The sequence below is a fragment of the Panthera leo genome, chromosome A2 (assembly GCF_018350215.1).
Source record: "Panthera leo isolate Ple1 chromosome A2, P.leo_Ple1_pat1.1, whole genome shotgun sequence".
Classification (NCBI taxonomy): domain Eukaryota; kingdom Metazoa; phylum Chordata; class Mammalia; order Carnivora; family Felidae; genus Panthera; species Panthera leo.
Window position 1 is genome coordinate 11,101,888 of NC_056680.1, and position 17,102 is coordinate 11,118,989.

A 17,102-nucleotide genomic window follows, 5' to 3' on the forward strand; every position below is an offset into this window, starting at 1 on the left:
ACATGAAATTCTAGGAATGTGGAGATGTAGACAAAAAAAAAATTAGAGTAGAACAGGTGGTCTTTATTTTAACAATGAATCTCTTTTCGTATCCTAATCCCAGAAGCGTCAAAGACAGAAACACATTTACATTTATGCGAGGAGAAATTCTTTGTAGCAGCTAATAGGGCTGAATATCTCCAGACTGACTTTAGGTTTTGTTTCTTCTACTCAAGTTGGCTTTCAACACAAAATGCCCTTTTACTCAAGGAAACTAAGTGAAGGAGTTGAAAGATGTAAATTCCATTTTTTCAAAGACAGTTGTATGGGATAAATGTTTTTGTCACTTTTCTATTACCAATTACCACACTAAGGGTTCAAAAGAAACCAATTTCTACTCTTCCGGGTCTGGAGGTCAATGTTGAAAATGAGTCTCATGGGGCTAAAATAAAGATGCCTCTGCAGGACACAAGAGAGCTTGAATTCCTGCCCAGTTATGTGATTCCAGGTCACCATATTTTCTCCACAAAAATGCATGTCCTTCCAACCTCTACTGGTTACCTGAATAGAATCCTCAGTGGAGAAGATTTTTTCTAATAGTCATCCAAAATGAATTTGAATAACAGAATGATCATGAATGTTGCTGTGTAGCAAACCATCCTGAGAGCAAATGGCTTGGTAGAATGTCTTTAGTATCAACTGGAATTGTATGGTGATGAGTTGTTCTAATCTCTGTTGATGTCCTCAAGGGACTTGAGTCAGCTGTGTGTCAGCTGGGGAGGCTCTGCTGATCTCGCCAGGGCATTCTAATATAATTGGAGCTAAGCTAGCTCCCTGTGGCTGGTCCAGGGTGGCCTTGGCTTGGACAGCTTGGCTCTGCTCCACATGTCCACACTTCTGGTAACCCACCTTGTTTTATTCACTTTTTGGAGGCAGAGTTCCAAGAGAGAGCAGCAGAAATGCACAAAGACCTCTGAGGTCCCCTGTCATTTCTATCAAGTTCTGCTGCCCACACTAAATAAAAAATCCTAACCCATCCCAATTCTAAGATGGAAGAGTAGTCTCCACCTCCTGATGGTAGGTGCTGCACACATGGCCGGAGACATGGCTACAGAGAAAGACCGGCATTTGGGGCCATCGCGGCAAACAGTCTACAACTGCTGTAAATTTCAATTCAAAAGGTTTCATTTCCAGGACAGCTGGGTGGCTCGGTTGGCTAAGCATCCACTTCAGCTCAGGTCATGATCTCGTGGTTTGTGAGTTCAAGTCCCACCTCTGCACTGATTGTACAGAGCCTGCCTAGGATTCTCTCTCTTTCTCTCTCTCCCTCTCTCTCTCTCTCTCTGCTCCTCCCCCATTCATACTCTCTCTGTCTCTATCTCCAAATAAATAAATAAACACTAAAAACAAAGTTTAATTTCCACTTCCACATTCATCAATGCAATTATCTCAGAGAAGACAGTGAGAATGAATTAGGGGCATAATGAGCAGTTATGGAAATTCTACTCCTGGGGGTCAGGCTTTCTTCCAGATATAACCCCTTGCCTTTAGATCGCCATTCCTAGTCTAAGAAAAGATCAAAGAAATTAAAGGTTTTCTTTCCAGATGCCTCAGAGAGACCAGGGACCTCATATCAAACTCATGATTAATGGAGCTAAGAACTGCTGTATCACTGATGCGATCTTCATGGCACCCTTCTGTTGATACTGTTTTCCTATTGATTGACCTTCCCATTGACATACTCACAAAGGTTTTCATTCTGATACTGTTTTTTTTTTTCCCATGGGGAGGATTCTGCTGGGTGGCGGTGACATTGTTAAATGCAAATGGAAGACAGAGACATAGGAATATTTTTTCTTCACTTTCCAGCTTTATTGAAATTTAATTGACGTATAAAATTGCGGAAGTTTCAGCATACAACCTGGTGATTTCATATACATATCTGTTGTGAAGTGATCATCACAATAGCTTAGTGAATGCATCCATCACTTCACATGGTGACCATTTCCTTTTGTTGTAAGAACATTTACTATGTACTCTGTTAGCAACATTCAAGTATACAACATAATAGAGTTAAGCATAATGACCATATTGTACATTAAGTCCCCAAAACTTATTTATCTTATATCTGAGGGGTGATAGGCTTTCATTAGCATCTTCTCCTTTCCCCCAATGCCAGCCACTGGCAAACATGAACCTACTATCTGATTCTATGGTTCAAACTTTTATATTTCATATATAAGTGAGATTATACAGTATTTGTCTTTTTCTATTTCGGTTAGCATAATTACCTTGGGTTCCATCCACATTTGGACAAAGGAAAGGATGCCTTCCTTTTTTATTGCTGAATTCCATTGTATAGATATGCCATCATTATTAATTCATCTGTCGATGGATGCCATGCTGTTTCCATGTCTTGGTTATTGTGAATAATGCTGCAGTGAATGCAAGAGTACAGATATATGAGATGTTCGCAAATGTGTGGGAATTAAACCACACACTCATGTATGGTTGGTGGATGAAAGAAGAAATCAAAAAAGAAATTTAAAAATTTTGAACCAAATGAAAATGGAAATACAGCATATCAAAACTTATGGGATGTTGCAAAAGCAGCTCTAAGAGAGCAGTTTATAACAATAAATGCCTACATTAAGACAAATAAAAAGATCTTAAGTAAATAACCTAACTTTATGATTCAAAGACCTAGAAAAAAAAAGCACCAACTAATTCCAAAGCAGCAGTGGAAGAGAAATAACAAATATCTGAGCATACACAAATAATATATAGACCAGAAAACCAATAGAAATGACTAACAAAGTGAAGAACCAATTTTTTGAAAATCTAAGCAAAATTCACATGCCTTTAGTTAGACCAGAAAAAAAAATGGACATGGAGAAGACTCAAATAAATAAAATCAGCAGCAAAAGGTGAAGCCTTATAATCAATACCACAGAATATGGAAGAATCATAGGAGACCACAATGAACAATCTCACTCCGACAAATTGGACAACCTAGAAGAAATAGATAAATCCCTAGAAACATACACACTACCACCACTAAATCAGAAGGAAATGGGAAATATGAACAGATCAAAAATGAGTAAGGATATTAAATCTGTCATCAAAAATCTCCCAGCAAAGAAAAGCCCAGGACCAGAGAGCTTCATAGGTGAGTCCTACTAATTATGTAAACAAGAATGAATTACTATTCTTCTCAAACCCTTCCAGAAACTTAGAGAGGAGGGCACATTCTCAACCTTATTTTCCAAAGTCAGCATTACCCTGACACCAAATCCTAAAAAGGTCAGTACAAAAAAAAAAAAGTAAAGAAAACTATAGACCGATATCCCTGATGAACACAGACACAAAATTTTTCAAAAAATATTAGCAAGCTGAATCAAACAGCACATTGAAGGGATTATATTTCATGATCAAATGGGATTATCTAAATAACGTAAAATTGTCTTTATTTACATATGATAACGAATTGAATATAGAAAATCCTGCAGACTCAACCCTTAAGAGCGCCCTCACTGAGATGAGCACCAAGTTATGTATAGAATTGTTGAATCACTATGTTATACTGAACTATATTGTTCTGTATGTTGATTTTATGTCCTGTACCAATAAAACTTTACTGAACTGAAAATTACACATGTGGCAGACCTTTTGCAGAGACGGCCCCAATTCACCGCTTATCTCTGTATCCATGTACTTTGCGATGTGACTGCGAAGCTCCTCCCATTGAGAGGTGGAGCCGATTTCTCCACTTTCGAATCTGGACTGAATTCAGTATTTTATTCGCCTTGGCTAAGAGTGTATGGTGAAAATGACAGTGTGCCTCAAGGGTCCTTGGTGTGTTTCTGCTGCACTCTTGGAACCCTGTCTCTGCCATGGAAACAAGTCCAAGCTAGCCTGCTGTAAGAAGAGAAATCACGTGGAGCAGAGCCCTGTTGCTCTAAGGATGATCAACCTAGCCTAGCCTATCACCAGCAAGCTCCCGGATGTGGGAATGCAGCCAAGATTAACAGAGCTCCTCCAGCTGACCCACAGCTGACCACCACCTCATGAGGAGACCAACAGAGACCAAAAGACTTCCCCAACACAGACTCCCATGTGATGGATGGAGCTAGAATGTATTATGCTAACCGAAATAAATCAGAGAAAGAGAAATATCATTTGATTTCACTCATATGTGGAATTTAAGAAAAAAAACAGATGAACATAATGTGGGGGTGGGGAGAGAATAAAGGAAACAAACCACGCGAGACTCTTATGATAGAGAACAAACAGAGGGTTGATGAAGGAAGAGGGGGGGGGGGATGGGCGAGATGGGTGATGGGTTAAGGAGAGCATTTGTGATGAGTATCGGGTGTTGTACATAAGTGATAAATCACTGAATTCTACTTCTGAAACCAAGAGTGCACAACCTATTAACTAACTAACATATAAGTTTAAAAAATTTTTAAAGCGCTATCTTAAATCATATAGGTTTGTCATAGCTTGTTATGCAGCAATAGCTTATTGATACAATAATCAAAGTAAACAGAGCTGAGAATATTAATAACCTGCTGCTTCTTATGTTTGACATTTGTTCTGATATTCAAAGGAAGCATTCATAATGACCTGGTTATTCACATTTATTTCAGATAAGGGTACTAAAAAGTGACCACCACTCAGGTTCTTTTCCAGGTAACTGGTAGAGATTGGAAAGACCTGTCTGTTTTTGCAGGGATAACTTGTGGGACTTTCTGTCACAAATCTCAATTTCCAGAGCATTACTGGGCAGGAATTCAAGTTCTTGTCTGAGTAATCCTTTGATCATGAGGATTGAAGAGAGTTTAGAGCATAAAAAAGGTAAAAAAAATTAATGACAGTGTAAATGCATGTATTTTTCACTCACTCACACTATAATTTTATGACAGAATTTTTAAAGATGAGATATTAAGGTAAGGGCAATGGAAGAAATAATATCATCATCCAACTAAATAATATAAAATCTGCCACTAAAATCTTCACTCCAGTGAATAAAACACTTTAAATATGGACACCAAATATCCCACACTTCAATGAGTAGATGTACATCATCAAAAACATATTTTCCACCACGAAATATGACGTGACTCAAAATTTTTCTTTATCATATTTCAGGTCTTCTCTGACACTAAACCCAAGTCAAGTCACTCGGTTTATTCAAATTTATCTCTTTGTAGATTACATGTGGAACATGTTTTTCATAAGCAATTTTTGCCTTACTTTTCTATATCAGGGGTACTGTGGATGCTGAGCTGATAAGAGAGAGAACAGGATCCTAAGGAGGATCATACAACCTCATGACAAAGCAAACTAGTTACAAAACAAACTAGTATGTTAAAGTCTACATTATCAGGAGGAGCATTTAAGGCAGTAAGGTGGAAAGGAATGGCAGACACAGAGTGAAAAAACTGTGGTCTCAGAATTTCTCTACAATAAAATTATATAAAGGGCCTCAGTTGCCAAATGTAGTTTATTCCATAAAACTAGTACAGTTCGTCACTATATGAGGCAAATGGGAATCTCCAAATTTCTCCTGATTCAAGGCTGGGACTAAATTAGGAAATTAAGAAAACCAGAAAGGAAAAATTGTTAGCTATCAGAAGGAGCAGAATGTTAAACAAAAGGACTTATTTAAATTCAATAAAACAGGTGAACTTTAGAAAAATTGAAATTCCAGGATATAAATAGAGGGATTAAGTTCTTCTTTCATGATCCAATTAAAGAATCACAATCTCTGGATGTTAAGCATTGAACCAGCAATCACAGGTACTTCTGGGAAAATGGCTCTTTTATGACTTCCCTCTGAAAAATAAATTTAGAGCCTCCTTTATGTCTCTGTTCCTCAGGCTGTAGATGAAGGGGTTCAGCATGGGCGTGACCACCGTGTACATCACCGAGGCTGTGGCACTTGAGAGTGAGCTCTGGGTAGCAGCAGAGCTGAGGTACACTCCTAGGCTTGTACAATAAAATAAGGAGACAACCGAGAGGTGAGATGTACAGGTGGAAAATGCCTTATACTTGCCCAGAGCTGATGAGATCCCACGTATGGAGGAAACTATCTTAGAATAAGAGTACAGGATCCCAGCCAGGGGAGCACCACCCAACAGCACAGCTGCAAGATATATCGCCAAGTTATTAAGAAAGGTGTCAGAACAGGCAAGTTGGATCATCTGATTGAGTTCACAGAAAAAGTGGGGGATATACAAGTGTGTACAGAAGGACAGCTGTAACACCACTAAGGTTTGTAACAAGGAATGCAGGATGTTCATGATCCAGGACACCAGAATCAACAGTCCACAGAGCCGAGGGTTCATGATGACCGTGTAGTGCAGGGGGTGACAGATGGCCACAAAGCGGTCATAGGCCATCACAGTCAAGAGGAAGTTGTCTAAACCTACAAAGAGTATGAAAAAGTACATCTGCATGATGCAGCTTTCGTAAGTTATTATTTTTCTCTGTGTGTGTATATTCACCAGCATCTTCGGGACGGTGGTGGAGGTGACACAAATGTCTACAAAAGATAGGTTGGTGAGAAAAAAGTACATGGACGTGTGGAGGTGGGAGTCAGAGTTTACAGCCAGGATGATGAGCAGATTCCCAAGTATGGTGACCAAGTACATGGACAGGAACAGCCCAAAGAGGAAGGGTTGCAATTCTGGTTCCTCTGAAAATCCCAGAAGAAGAAATTCTGAATTTCGTGTATCATTGCCTAGTTCCACGTAGTCGATGTGACTATCAAAATAAGAGGAAAAAAGCATGACACGATCATGCATTGCTAATCTGGCTGATACATTATTGTTTATATTCTGCACTCAAGACATTAATTTTTATATTTGTGGATGGAACATGACAAGAATATTAATATCTAGGAAAAAAAGGAAACTATCTCAACATAAAGCATTTATGAAAAGCCCACAGCAAACATGATACTCAAAGGTGATGCAGTGAACATTTTCCTGTACCATCTGAAACAAGGAAAGGATGCCCGCTTTCACAACTTCTACTCAACATAACACTGGAAGTTCTAGCCAGAGTAATTAAAGAAAGAAGAGGTATCCAAACTGTAAAGTAAGAAATAAATTTATGTATGTAGATGATGTGATCGTATATGTAGAAAATCCTGAAGATGCCACCAAAAAAATTGTATCACCAATAAATTAATTCAGCCAAGTAACTGGATACAAAGCCAACCCAGAAAAAATCAGTTGCATTTTTACATATGAAGAATGAATGATCTGAAAAGGAAATAAAACAATTCCCTTTATGTGGCATCCAAAAGAAGAAGACTGTCACCTCACACCAGTCAGAATGGCTAGTATAATGAGACAAGACACAAATGTTGGTGAGGATGTGGAGAAGAGGGAACACTCATCCACATTGGTGGGAATGCAAACTGGTACGGCCACTGTGGTAAACGGTATGGAGGCTCCTCAAAAAATTAAAAATAGAAATACTACATGATCAAGTAATTCCATTACTGAGTATTTACCCAAAGAAAACAAAAACACTAATTTGAAAATATATGTGCACCCCATGTTTACTGCAGCATTTTTTATAATAGCCAAGATATGAAAGCAACTCGTGTGTCCACTGATACATGAATGGCTAAAGTAGATTAGTATATAGCTAAGTAGATAAAATATATATTGGTATATATCTAAGTAGATAAAGTATATATTAGTGTGTGTATATATATATATATATGTGTGTGTGTGTGTGTGTGTGTTTGTATCTATTAATATATATATTGGTATATATCTAAGATGAAGTATATATTGGTATATATTTGTGTATATATATTGGTATATATCTAAATAGATAAAGTATATATTGGTGATATATATATTGTGTATATATATATATGTGTGTGTGTGTGTGTGTGTATATATATATATGTATATATATATATATATACATAGGTATATATAATGGAATATTACTCAGCCATAAAAAGAATGAGACCTTTCCATATGCAACAACATAAGTGAATCTAGAGGATGCTACACTAAGTGAAATAAGTTAGACAAAGACAAACACCATATGATCTCACTTACAGGTATAATGTAAAAACAAGAACAGACAGACAGATACTTAAATACAGAAAACAAACTGGTACTTGCCAGAGGGTAGGTGGGGTGGGAGCGGGGGTAGATAAAGGGTATTAAGAGGTACAAATGAGATCTTGCCATTGGTTACACCATGCATGGACCTAGAGAGTATAATGTCAAGTGAAATAAGTCAGTCAGAGAAAGACAAATACCATATGATTTTACTCATCAATGGAATTTAACAAACAAAACAAATGAACAAAGGAAAAACAGATTCTTAACTATAGAGAACAAAGTGATGGTTTCCAGAGGGGAGGTGGATGGGAGGATGGGTAAAATAGGGGAAGGGGATTAAGAGTACATTCATCATGATGAGCACTGAGTAATGTATACAATTGTTGAAGCACTATATTGTACACCTGAAACTAATATAACAATGCATGCAAATTATACTGAAATTAAAAAATAAATTTTAAAAAATACAAAAAATCACCCAACATCCTTTAAACTACCAAAAAAAAAATTCCCAAAATATAAAGAACTAAAAAAAAAAAATCTACCACAAAACTGTCTTAATTAAAGTAAGAAACTGAGAAGGAAGAAGTTATACATTAAGAGAATTTAAAATATTTTTATGGCCAAATTATCTCCATATAATTCAACAGAGAAAAATAAACTGTAAAAATCATTTGAAATGCTGACAGCTGTAGCAAATGAGCGTATAATATGTGGGCATATAATTACAATGGGCAAATCAAAATGGCGACCAAGTATATGAATTTTGTTCAAACTCACTGATAGTTTACGACAAAAACAAGAAATCTCTTCCACATCCATCTTCCTGTCAAAAAAATTAAATCTTCCTGTCAAAAAATTAAAGAGCTGCCACACCAGTTGGGATTGGAACTGTTAAACAGGCAGCAACACGGTACTCTTTAATTTTCATAGCGGAAATGTGACGTGCTATAACATTTGAGATAAATTATCTGAAGACAGCTCTAAGTATTAAAAATATAGATATGTGTTATTTAACTCAGGATTTCTCGATCTCAGCACTGTTGACGTTCTGGCCCAGATCATTCTCTGGTGGACTTTGTCCTGGGCATTGTAGGATGTTTACAGCATCTCTGGTCTCTAGTGACACCTCCCCAGTCTGACAGCCTAAAACGTCTCTGGACATTGCTCAATGTCCCCTGGAGGACAGAATTGCCCCCAGTGGAGAACCAGCATTTTAACTCAAACTCAAAATATTTTTGTAAAATTTATATAATAGCAATTTAATGAAAAAGAATATGAAAAGTCCTGAAAAGCATGAATGACACAGACACACCCTGAAATATTAGGCAATCCCTGAAATAATGAGTTAGCATTATACTAGCTGATGGAGGCAAGTCTGTAAAGTTGAGGGAGACAAGCTATTTAAAGTAGACAAGCTATTTAAAAAAAGACAGCACCAGACCCTAAAGGCCATTTACAATGTGCGTAAGATTCTGTTCATGAATTTGTATAAAAGTGTGTGAATATTTGTGTGTGCATAATATAGAAGTTTAAGTTTCAAAAGAAACTGAGAGCTTACGGAACAAAGCCTAGCAGGGAGGGTGATAATAGGTTAGCCATGGACCTCCTTCACACAACTGTATGAAACACCCTGACAGTCTAAAACTATAGAGAGGTATAAAATAATATTAATGTAGTGACATCTTGTGGATGAGTAATTCAAGATTGAAGTGCTAAATACTTGGAAATAAGGGCACCTGGCTGGCTCAGTCAGTAGAGCATGAAACTCTTGATCTTGGCCTTAGGAGTTCGAGCCCCACATTGGGCATAGAGATTACTTTTAAACAACATAAAAACTTGGGGGAGGGCACCTGGGTGGCTCAGTCAGTTAAAAATACAACTCTTCATCTCAGCTCAGGTCGTGATCTCATGGTTTGTGAGTTCGAGCCCCAAGTCAGGTTCCATGCTGACAGCGCAGAGCCTGCTTGGGATTCTCCCTCTCTCTCTCTCTCTCTCTCTTTCTCCCTCTCTCTCTGCCCCTCCCCCTCTCAAAATAAATAAATAAATAAATAAATAAATAAATAACAAAAACCTGGAAATAAAAGAATATAACAAATACAACAAAAAGCCTTTTTTAACAGTGGGTATGAAGCATTATTTAAAATTATGATTTTATCTTATATACAGATATATATATTAATTCATATTTGTGAAAGAAGAAAAGAGGAACTTTCGTCAAATGACAAAGAAGAATGCCTTCCAAACCATGGTTGAAGGTGATGTGACTTTGAGAAATAGATCTAATTACAAAAGCCCAAAAGGTACAATAAGGAATAACAGAAATGTGGAGACTGGTTGGAAATATGTATAAAAAGTGACTTATTAATTCAAACGATGCAGAAGAACTCTCTACACTTAAAAAAGTAAGAGGTGGGAAGAAGATATACATAAAGAACCGAACATCAAACCATGAAGTTGGTGGGAAAACTCCAATTCTTATATTTGAAAAAATGCAGTCAAAAACAGGAATATAAACACTCCAAACCCACCAAACAAAAGCACAGAACTGGCTCAGACAATTTTCTTTTTTTTTTTTTTTTTATGTTTATTTTTGAGAGAGAGACAGAGCATGAACAGGAGAGGAGCAGAGAGACGGGGAGACACAGAGTCCAAAGAAGGCTCCAGGCTCCAAGCCTCTAGCACAGAGTCCCACACGGGGCTCAAACTCAAACCGTGAGATCATGACCCGGGCCAAAGTCGGATGCTCAACCGACTGAGCCACCCAGGCACCCCTGGCCAAGACAATTTTCAATAGAGAAAGCCAATGTTTACAAAACCCACAAATATACTCATCCTCACCAGTAAGGAAGTAATTGCAGTGTAAAGCTTTTTTTTTAGTATTTCCTTTTTCACCTATTAATTTTTTTTAAATGCTTATTTATTTTGAGAGAGTGGGAGAGACAGAGCGTGAGCAAAGGAGGGGTGGAGAAAGAGGGAGACACAGAATCCAAAGCAGGCTCCAGGCTCCGAGCTGTCAGCACAGAGCCTGACATGGGGCTCGAACCCACAAACCATGAGATCATAACCTTAGCTGAAGTCAGACGCTTAACTGACTGAGCCACCCAGGCGCCCCTTAAATTTTTTTCAATTGATTAGAATATGCAACATGAAAAAGGACACCATGAAATGTATGTCTCATGATCCATTGGTCTGGATCTTTCTCATCAATATGGAAACATACTCAAATTTTCCCTGGCTTACTGCATATCCCTCGTAGCTAATGCCCTATTTCTCTATTCCCCTTAAATGCAAAGATTCTTGGACTTGTGTTCCACTTCTACTGGAACCGTCTTATTCCACCCATTACCACTCTCCATTGCCACTAGTTAATTCTCAACCATCTCCCCACATTGCTGATTTCAATGTTTCCTTTCTTTTTGGGATCATAAATAAATACATTAATTAATGAATCAAGCAAGCCAACAACCACAGTGATGTCCCAGTGCTGGGTTAGGTTGCATTGGCTCTCAAGTAGCTTCAGGTAAATGTTCTCATCCTTCTATTCTCTCTGGCCCTTTCCTGCAGTACCTACTGGGTTTTTGGACTCACCTTCATGGGGGTCTCTGGGAGCAAGGTCTCTGTGGGAAAGTCCGAATTCCTCCCTCAATAGTTGATGGTGGAGACTGAAGCTCTGTTCTCAAACAATACAGCAGGAGTCTCTTAGCCACACTTAGGACTCCAATAGAAATAACCGTGTCCATTCAGCCCAAGGTTGCACATGCTGAGGGACAACAGCAGAAGAGAGATTTTTACTCCCATCCCTGAGGGCATCATCCCCAATGGGACATTGCTCTGCACAGATAGGAATTTTTTCCCTGTAGTTTCCCTGTTCCCAGGAGACCAGCTTACAAGTCAGGTGAATCTGGTTATTACTCTTCCCTGAACTCACATGTCTCCCAGGGATCTAACCTCCTAGTACCCCCCCTGAGTTGAAGTTTTCTCCAAATCTAAGAATAAAGAGGTTTTCTTTACTAGGTTCCTTGCATCTCCCAAATATTGATTTGTGATGGGACACAGCACTGATACCCCCAGAGGATTACCATTCCCTCTTTCAACAAGGTGAAGAACTGTGTTCCTTTGACATAAAACCACAAGTACTGCCGTCTTGGGCTTTCATGACACTTGCCAAAACAGTTAAGAGTTCAATGCTTTGACAGAAATTCAGAGCTGTCATTGAGTCTTAATTTATAATACATTTTGTAACTAAAAGGTATATAGTTACATATAGAGTTTCAGTTTCAAAGATGAAAAGAGTTCTGGAATGGATGGTGGTGATGGCTGCCCAACAACATGAATGTATTTAATACCGCCAAGCTGTGCACTTAAAAATGGTTAAGATTGGGGGGCGCCTGGGTGGCTCAGTCAGTTAAGCGTCCGACTTCGGCTCAGGTCATGATCTCACAGTTTGTGAGTTCGAGCCCCGCGTCAGGCTCTGTGCTGACAGCTCAGACCCTGGAGCCTGCTTCAGATCCTGTGTCTCCCTCTCACTCTGTTCCTCCCCCACTTGTGCTCTGTCTCTGTCTCTCAAAAATAAATAAATGTCAAAATATAAAAATAAGTGGTTAAGATGGGGGTGAAATAGGTGACAGGGATTGACCTTCATCACAAAGAATTATCCACCACAAATGTCATCAGTGAGAAGGTTGAGAAACACAACACTAGACCAGCACCTCTCCGAATTTTGTATGTATGGGAATCATTTGGTTATCTTCCCCAAATGCAGATCCTGATTGGGCAGGGCTAATATGAGCCCAGAAATTCCACATTTATCTGGCTTCCAGTTGTTGATGCCATAGGTCCTGGTTCCATGGCCACTCTTTGAGTATCAGGGCTGTGGTCCATACAACTCAATAACAACAAAAAAAGAAAGAAAGAAAGAAAGAAAGAAAGAAAGAAAGAAAGAAAGAAAGAAAAGAAAAGAAAAGAAAAGAAAGAAAACAATCTGATTTGAAAATGCACACAGGAACTGAATAGACATTTTTCAAAAAAAAAACATCCAAATGGCCAATAGGTACATGAAAGGATGCTCAACATCATTAATCATCAGGGAAATGCATATCGAAAAACCACAATGAGATAGCACTTCACACCTATTTGGATCACCATCACCAAAAAGACAAGAGATACCAAGTACTAGTGAGGATGTGAGAAAAGGGAACCCTTATGTACTGTTGGTAGAAATATAAATTGGTTCAGGCACTATGGAAGACAGTATGGAGGTTCCTAAAAAATATTAAAACTAGAACTACCATATGATCCTATAATCCTGCCTCAGGGTACATATCCAAAGGAAATGAAAACAGGTTGTGAAAAAGATATCCTCACTCTCGTGCTTATTTATTGCAACATTATTCACAATAACCAAGATATGGAAACAACCCAGTGTCAATGGATGAATGGATAAAGAAGATATGGTATATATGTTCAGTAGGATATTATTTAGCCCTGATAACTAAAGCAATCCAACCATCTGCAACAACAAGGATGGGCCTTGGGGACATTATGCTGAATAAAATAAGTTAGACAGAAAAAGACAAATACTGTATGATTTCATTTCTCCTTGGAACCTAAAAAAAAAAAAAAAAAAAGCTGAACTCATAGAAACAGAGAGTGGAACGGTGGTTACCAGGGGCTGGAGGGTGGAGAAGCTGGGGAGATACTGTTGAAGGGTACAAACTTGCAACTGGAAGATGAATAAGTTCTGGAGGTCTGATGCACAGCATAGGGATTATAGTCAACAATACTGTATTATAAACTTCAAAGGTTCTAAGAGACTAGATCTTAAATGTTCTCACCACAAAAATGCAGTGATAATCATGTAACAAGTTAGAGGTATTAGCTAATGCTGCAGTGGAAATCATATTGTAATCAACTCATTGACACCTTAAACTTATACCATGTTTTATGTTAAGTATATCTCCACAAAATTTTGTTAAAGAATAAAGTGGGAGGGGCGCCTGGGTGGCTCAGTTGATTGAGCGTCCGACTTCGGCTCAGGTCATGAACTCACAGCTCATGAGTTCGAGCCCCGCGTCAGGCTCTGTGCTGACAGCTCGAAGCCTGGAGCCTGCTTTGGATTCTGTGTCTCCCTCTCTCTTTGCCCCTTCCCTGCTCATTCTCTCTCTCTGTCTCTCTGTCTCTCTGTCTCTCTCTCTCCCTCAAAACTAAATAAAACATTTAAAAAAAGAGTCAGATCCTCAACCAACGAAGCCACTCAGGCACCCCTTATTATGGACTTCTTATGAAAACTTAAAATAATGTTTTAAAGGAGAAGAATAGGTCAAACACAGAGACCTTTACATGGGCAAAATATACATCTATAAATCTGGAAGAATATACAGAGAATTTTGATTGTTATAACATAGAAATCTAGAGCATTTTTTAAGTCTGTATCTCCAGATAACTTGTATATGGAATTTTAAAATTCACAAATAAAATTAGAAACCTGAGACACTGAAAATGCAGTAAAACCTTGGATTGTGAGTAACTTATTCTGTGAGTGTTCCGCAAGACAAGCAAACACTTGCAACCCCGAGAACTTACAACCCCGAGATCAAGAATCACAGTGCCTGCCCACTAAGCCAGCCAGAAACCCCTATTTGTTTGTTCTTTTTAATCTCTTCTTTAAGAGATACATGCTGAAGTGGCTTGAATATTTATGAGCAAAGTTATATTTTATCTGGGAATTGCTTGAAAATAATCCTCTCATGGTAAATAGTAGAATGGCCTGGTTCCTGATGAAATAAGACAGGCCACGGGCTAACAATTGTTGGAACTCAGTGAGCACATGAGCACATGGATGGGAGTTCATTAGACTCTTCTTTCTACCTCTGTGTGTTTGGATTTTCCATAATAAAAAAGGTTTTTAATGATCCCGATGGGAGGGGACACATTCTTCTGACATCAGAGATACCCCCAAGAGGACACAACTGACTGAAAATTTTCCCTTTTGATTCCAGTCCCCAGATTCCTAGCAATTATACTGCCCTAAGATTACAATGGAAAACGTTACTTAAGGGGAAACTACGAGAATTCAGCATCGAGTTCAATAAACTTTGCCCCTCACCTTCAGCCCACAAATCTGAGGAAAGAAAGAAACCTCCTCACGCCTCCTAGAAACATCTCCCTGGTCCAGGGATCCACGCCTGGTGCCATTTCCCTGCCACCTCCACCCTTCATCTGCCTGGGAAGACGAGATTCACAAAACAGGTCCTGTAGGTGACCCCGTCTGAGTGGGAAGAACAACATAGCACATTCTTGGGAAATGAAGTAAGAGGAAGGAGCAGTTTCCCCAGCTGCACAGCCAGGGGTAAGGAAACTGGGAAAGTCTAGACATTCAAAACGATTCAATACAGTTGAAGTGTCTAACTGGCTAACCAAGAAGGAAGCTTCAGGCATAGCGGTTGACTCTCTATTAGCATGTTCTTCATCCCGGGCTTGGTCCAGCATTTCCACGGCCCTCTCCCACCTCACTGGGAACTGTCTTCCTCCTAGTTCTCTCTCTGAGGGCGGTGGGGGAGGGTTGGGCTTTCCCTAACACGGTACACAGTGCCCGGTCTCCCCCTGCTCACCTTACGGGCACTTGCACATCAGAGGGACCACGCTCCTCGCAGACTCATACACCCAACAAGCATCCACAGCCACCTTCAGCTGTCTCTGCCAGGTGCATGAACAATGGCAACCTTCTCACTCTGCCTGTTTCTACAGAGATGAAGCGAGACCATTCAGAACAGATTGGCACGGTTCCTGCACCTTGTAAGTGTTAATAAATGTTAGTCTATTGTGTTACTTAAAACTCTTCAATGACTTCCATTTGTACTTGATATAAAATATATAATCGCTAATATGTCCTAAAAGTCACCCCCCCAAAAAAAATCAGTTACTATTTGTAGCATTTTCCACCCCCCCCCCCATGCCCAGCACCTACAATGAGCCAGACCCTGGTCTGTGTATGTTACAGTTTTATACAATTTTCAGTAGGATATTTTTTCCTCTTATGTATCTACTTATTGCTGGAACCAGAGAAGAAAATGATACATGTTTGTTTGTTTGTTAATTTTGTTATGTTTATTCATTATTGAAAAACAAAGCACAAGCAGGGGTGGGCAGAGAGAGAGGGGGACACAGAATCCGAAGCAGGCTCCAGGCTCTGAGCTGTCAGCACAGAGCCCAATGTGGGGCTCAGGCTCACGAACCACGAGATCGTGACCTGAGCCGAAGTCGGAAGCTTAACCGACTGAGCCACCCAGGGGCCCCCTACATGTTTGTTTTTAAATCCAGCCTTATCAGAATGACTTCTTAGCTGTCACAGTTTTCCAACTGATTTCGTGTAAACCAATTCTATCCTCTGAAAAGTGTGATCGATTTACTTTTCCCCAAGACATGAACTTGTCTTTGCTTTTTCTTCTTTGGTTATTTGGTTTGAAACTTCAAAACAGTGTTGCATACTGGCAGTGACAGGCACACTTGTCTTCAGTATGATCTTCATGGGGATTCCTCAAATACTTTCCGGTCAGGGTTGATATTAGCTGATGGTCAAGGAAACCATTTTACCACAGTTCAGAATATTCTATTTACAGTTTCCTCAGAACTGTTTTCAAGCAGTATCTCTAGCATTTAAAAAGATGATCCTGGGCCACTTGGGTGGCTCAGTCGTTTGAGTGTCTGACTCTTGATTTTGGCTGAGGTCATGAGGTCATGATTTTTGAGTTCAAGCCCCACCCCTGCATCAGGATCTGCACTGACAGTGTGGAACCTGCTTGGCATTCTCTCTCTCCCTCTCTCTCTCTCTCTCTCTGCCTCTCTCTCTCTCTCTCTCAAAATAAGTACAAAAAATATTTTTTAAAAGATAATCTTAAAATAATTTTTAAAATATGATCCTACTAGGGGCACTTGGTGGCTCAGTCAGTTGAGCGTCTGACTTCAGTTCAGGTCATGATCTCATGGTTCATTGGTTTGAGTTCCGCATCGGGCTCTGTGCTG

At 39.2% G+C, this 17,102-nt stretch overlaps 1 protein-coding gene across 1 annotated transcript; it reads right to left on the bottom strand.

Moving 5' to 3' along the window:
- Positions 1–5,804: 5,804 nt before the first annotated feature.
- Positions 5,805–6,788, bottom strand: LOC122214086 (olfactory receptor-like protein OLF4). Its single transcript, XM_042928731.1, has one exon. The coding sequence runs from the start codon at positions 6,786–6,788 to the stop codon at positions 5,805–5,807; it is 984 nt and encodes a 327-aa protein (XP_042784665.1).
- Positions 6,789–17,102: the final 10,314 nt, after the last annotated feature.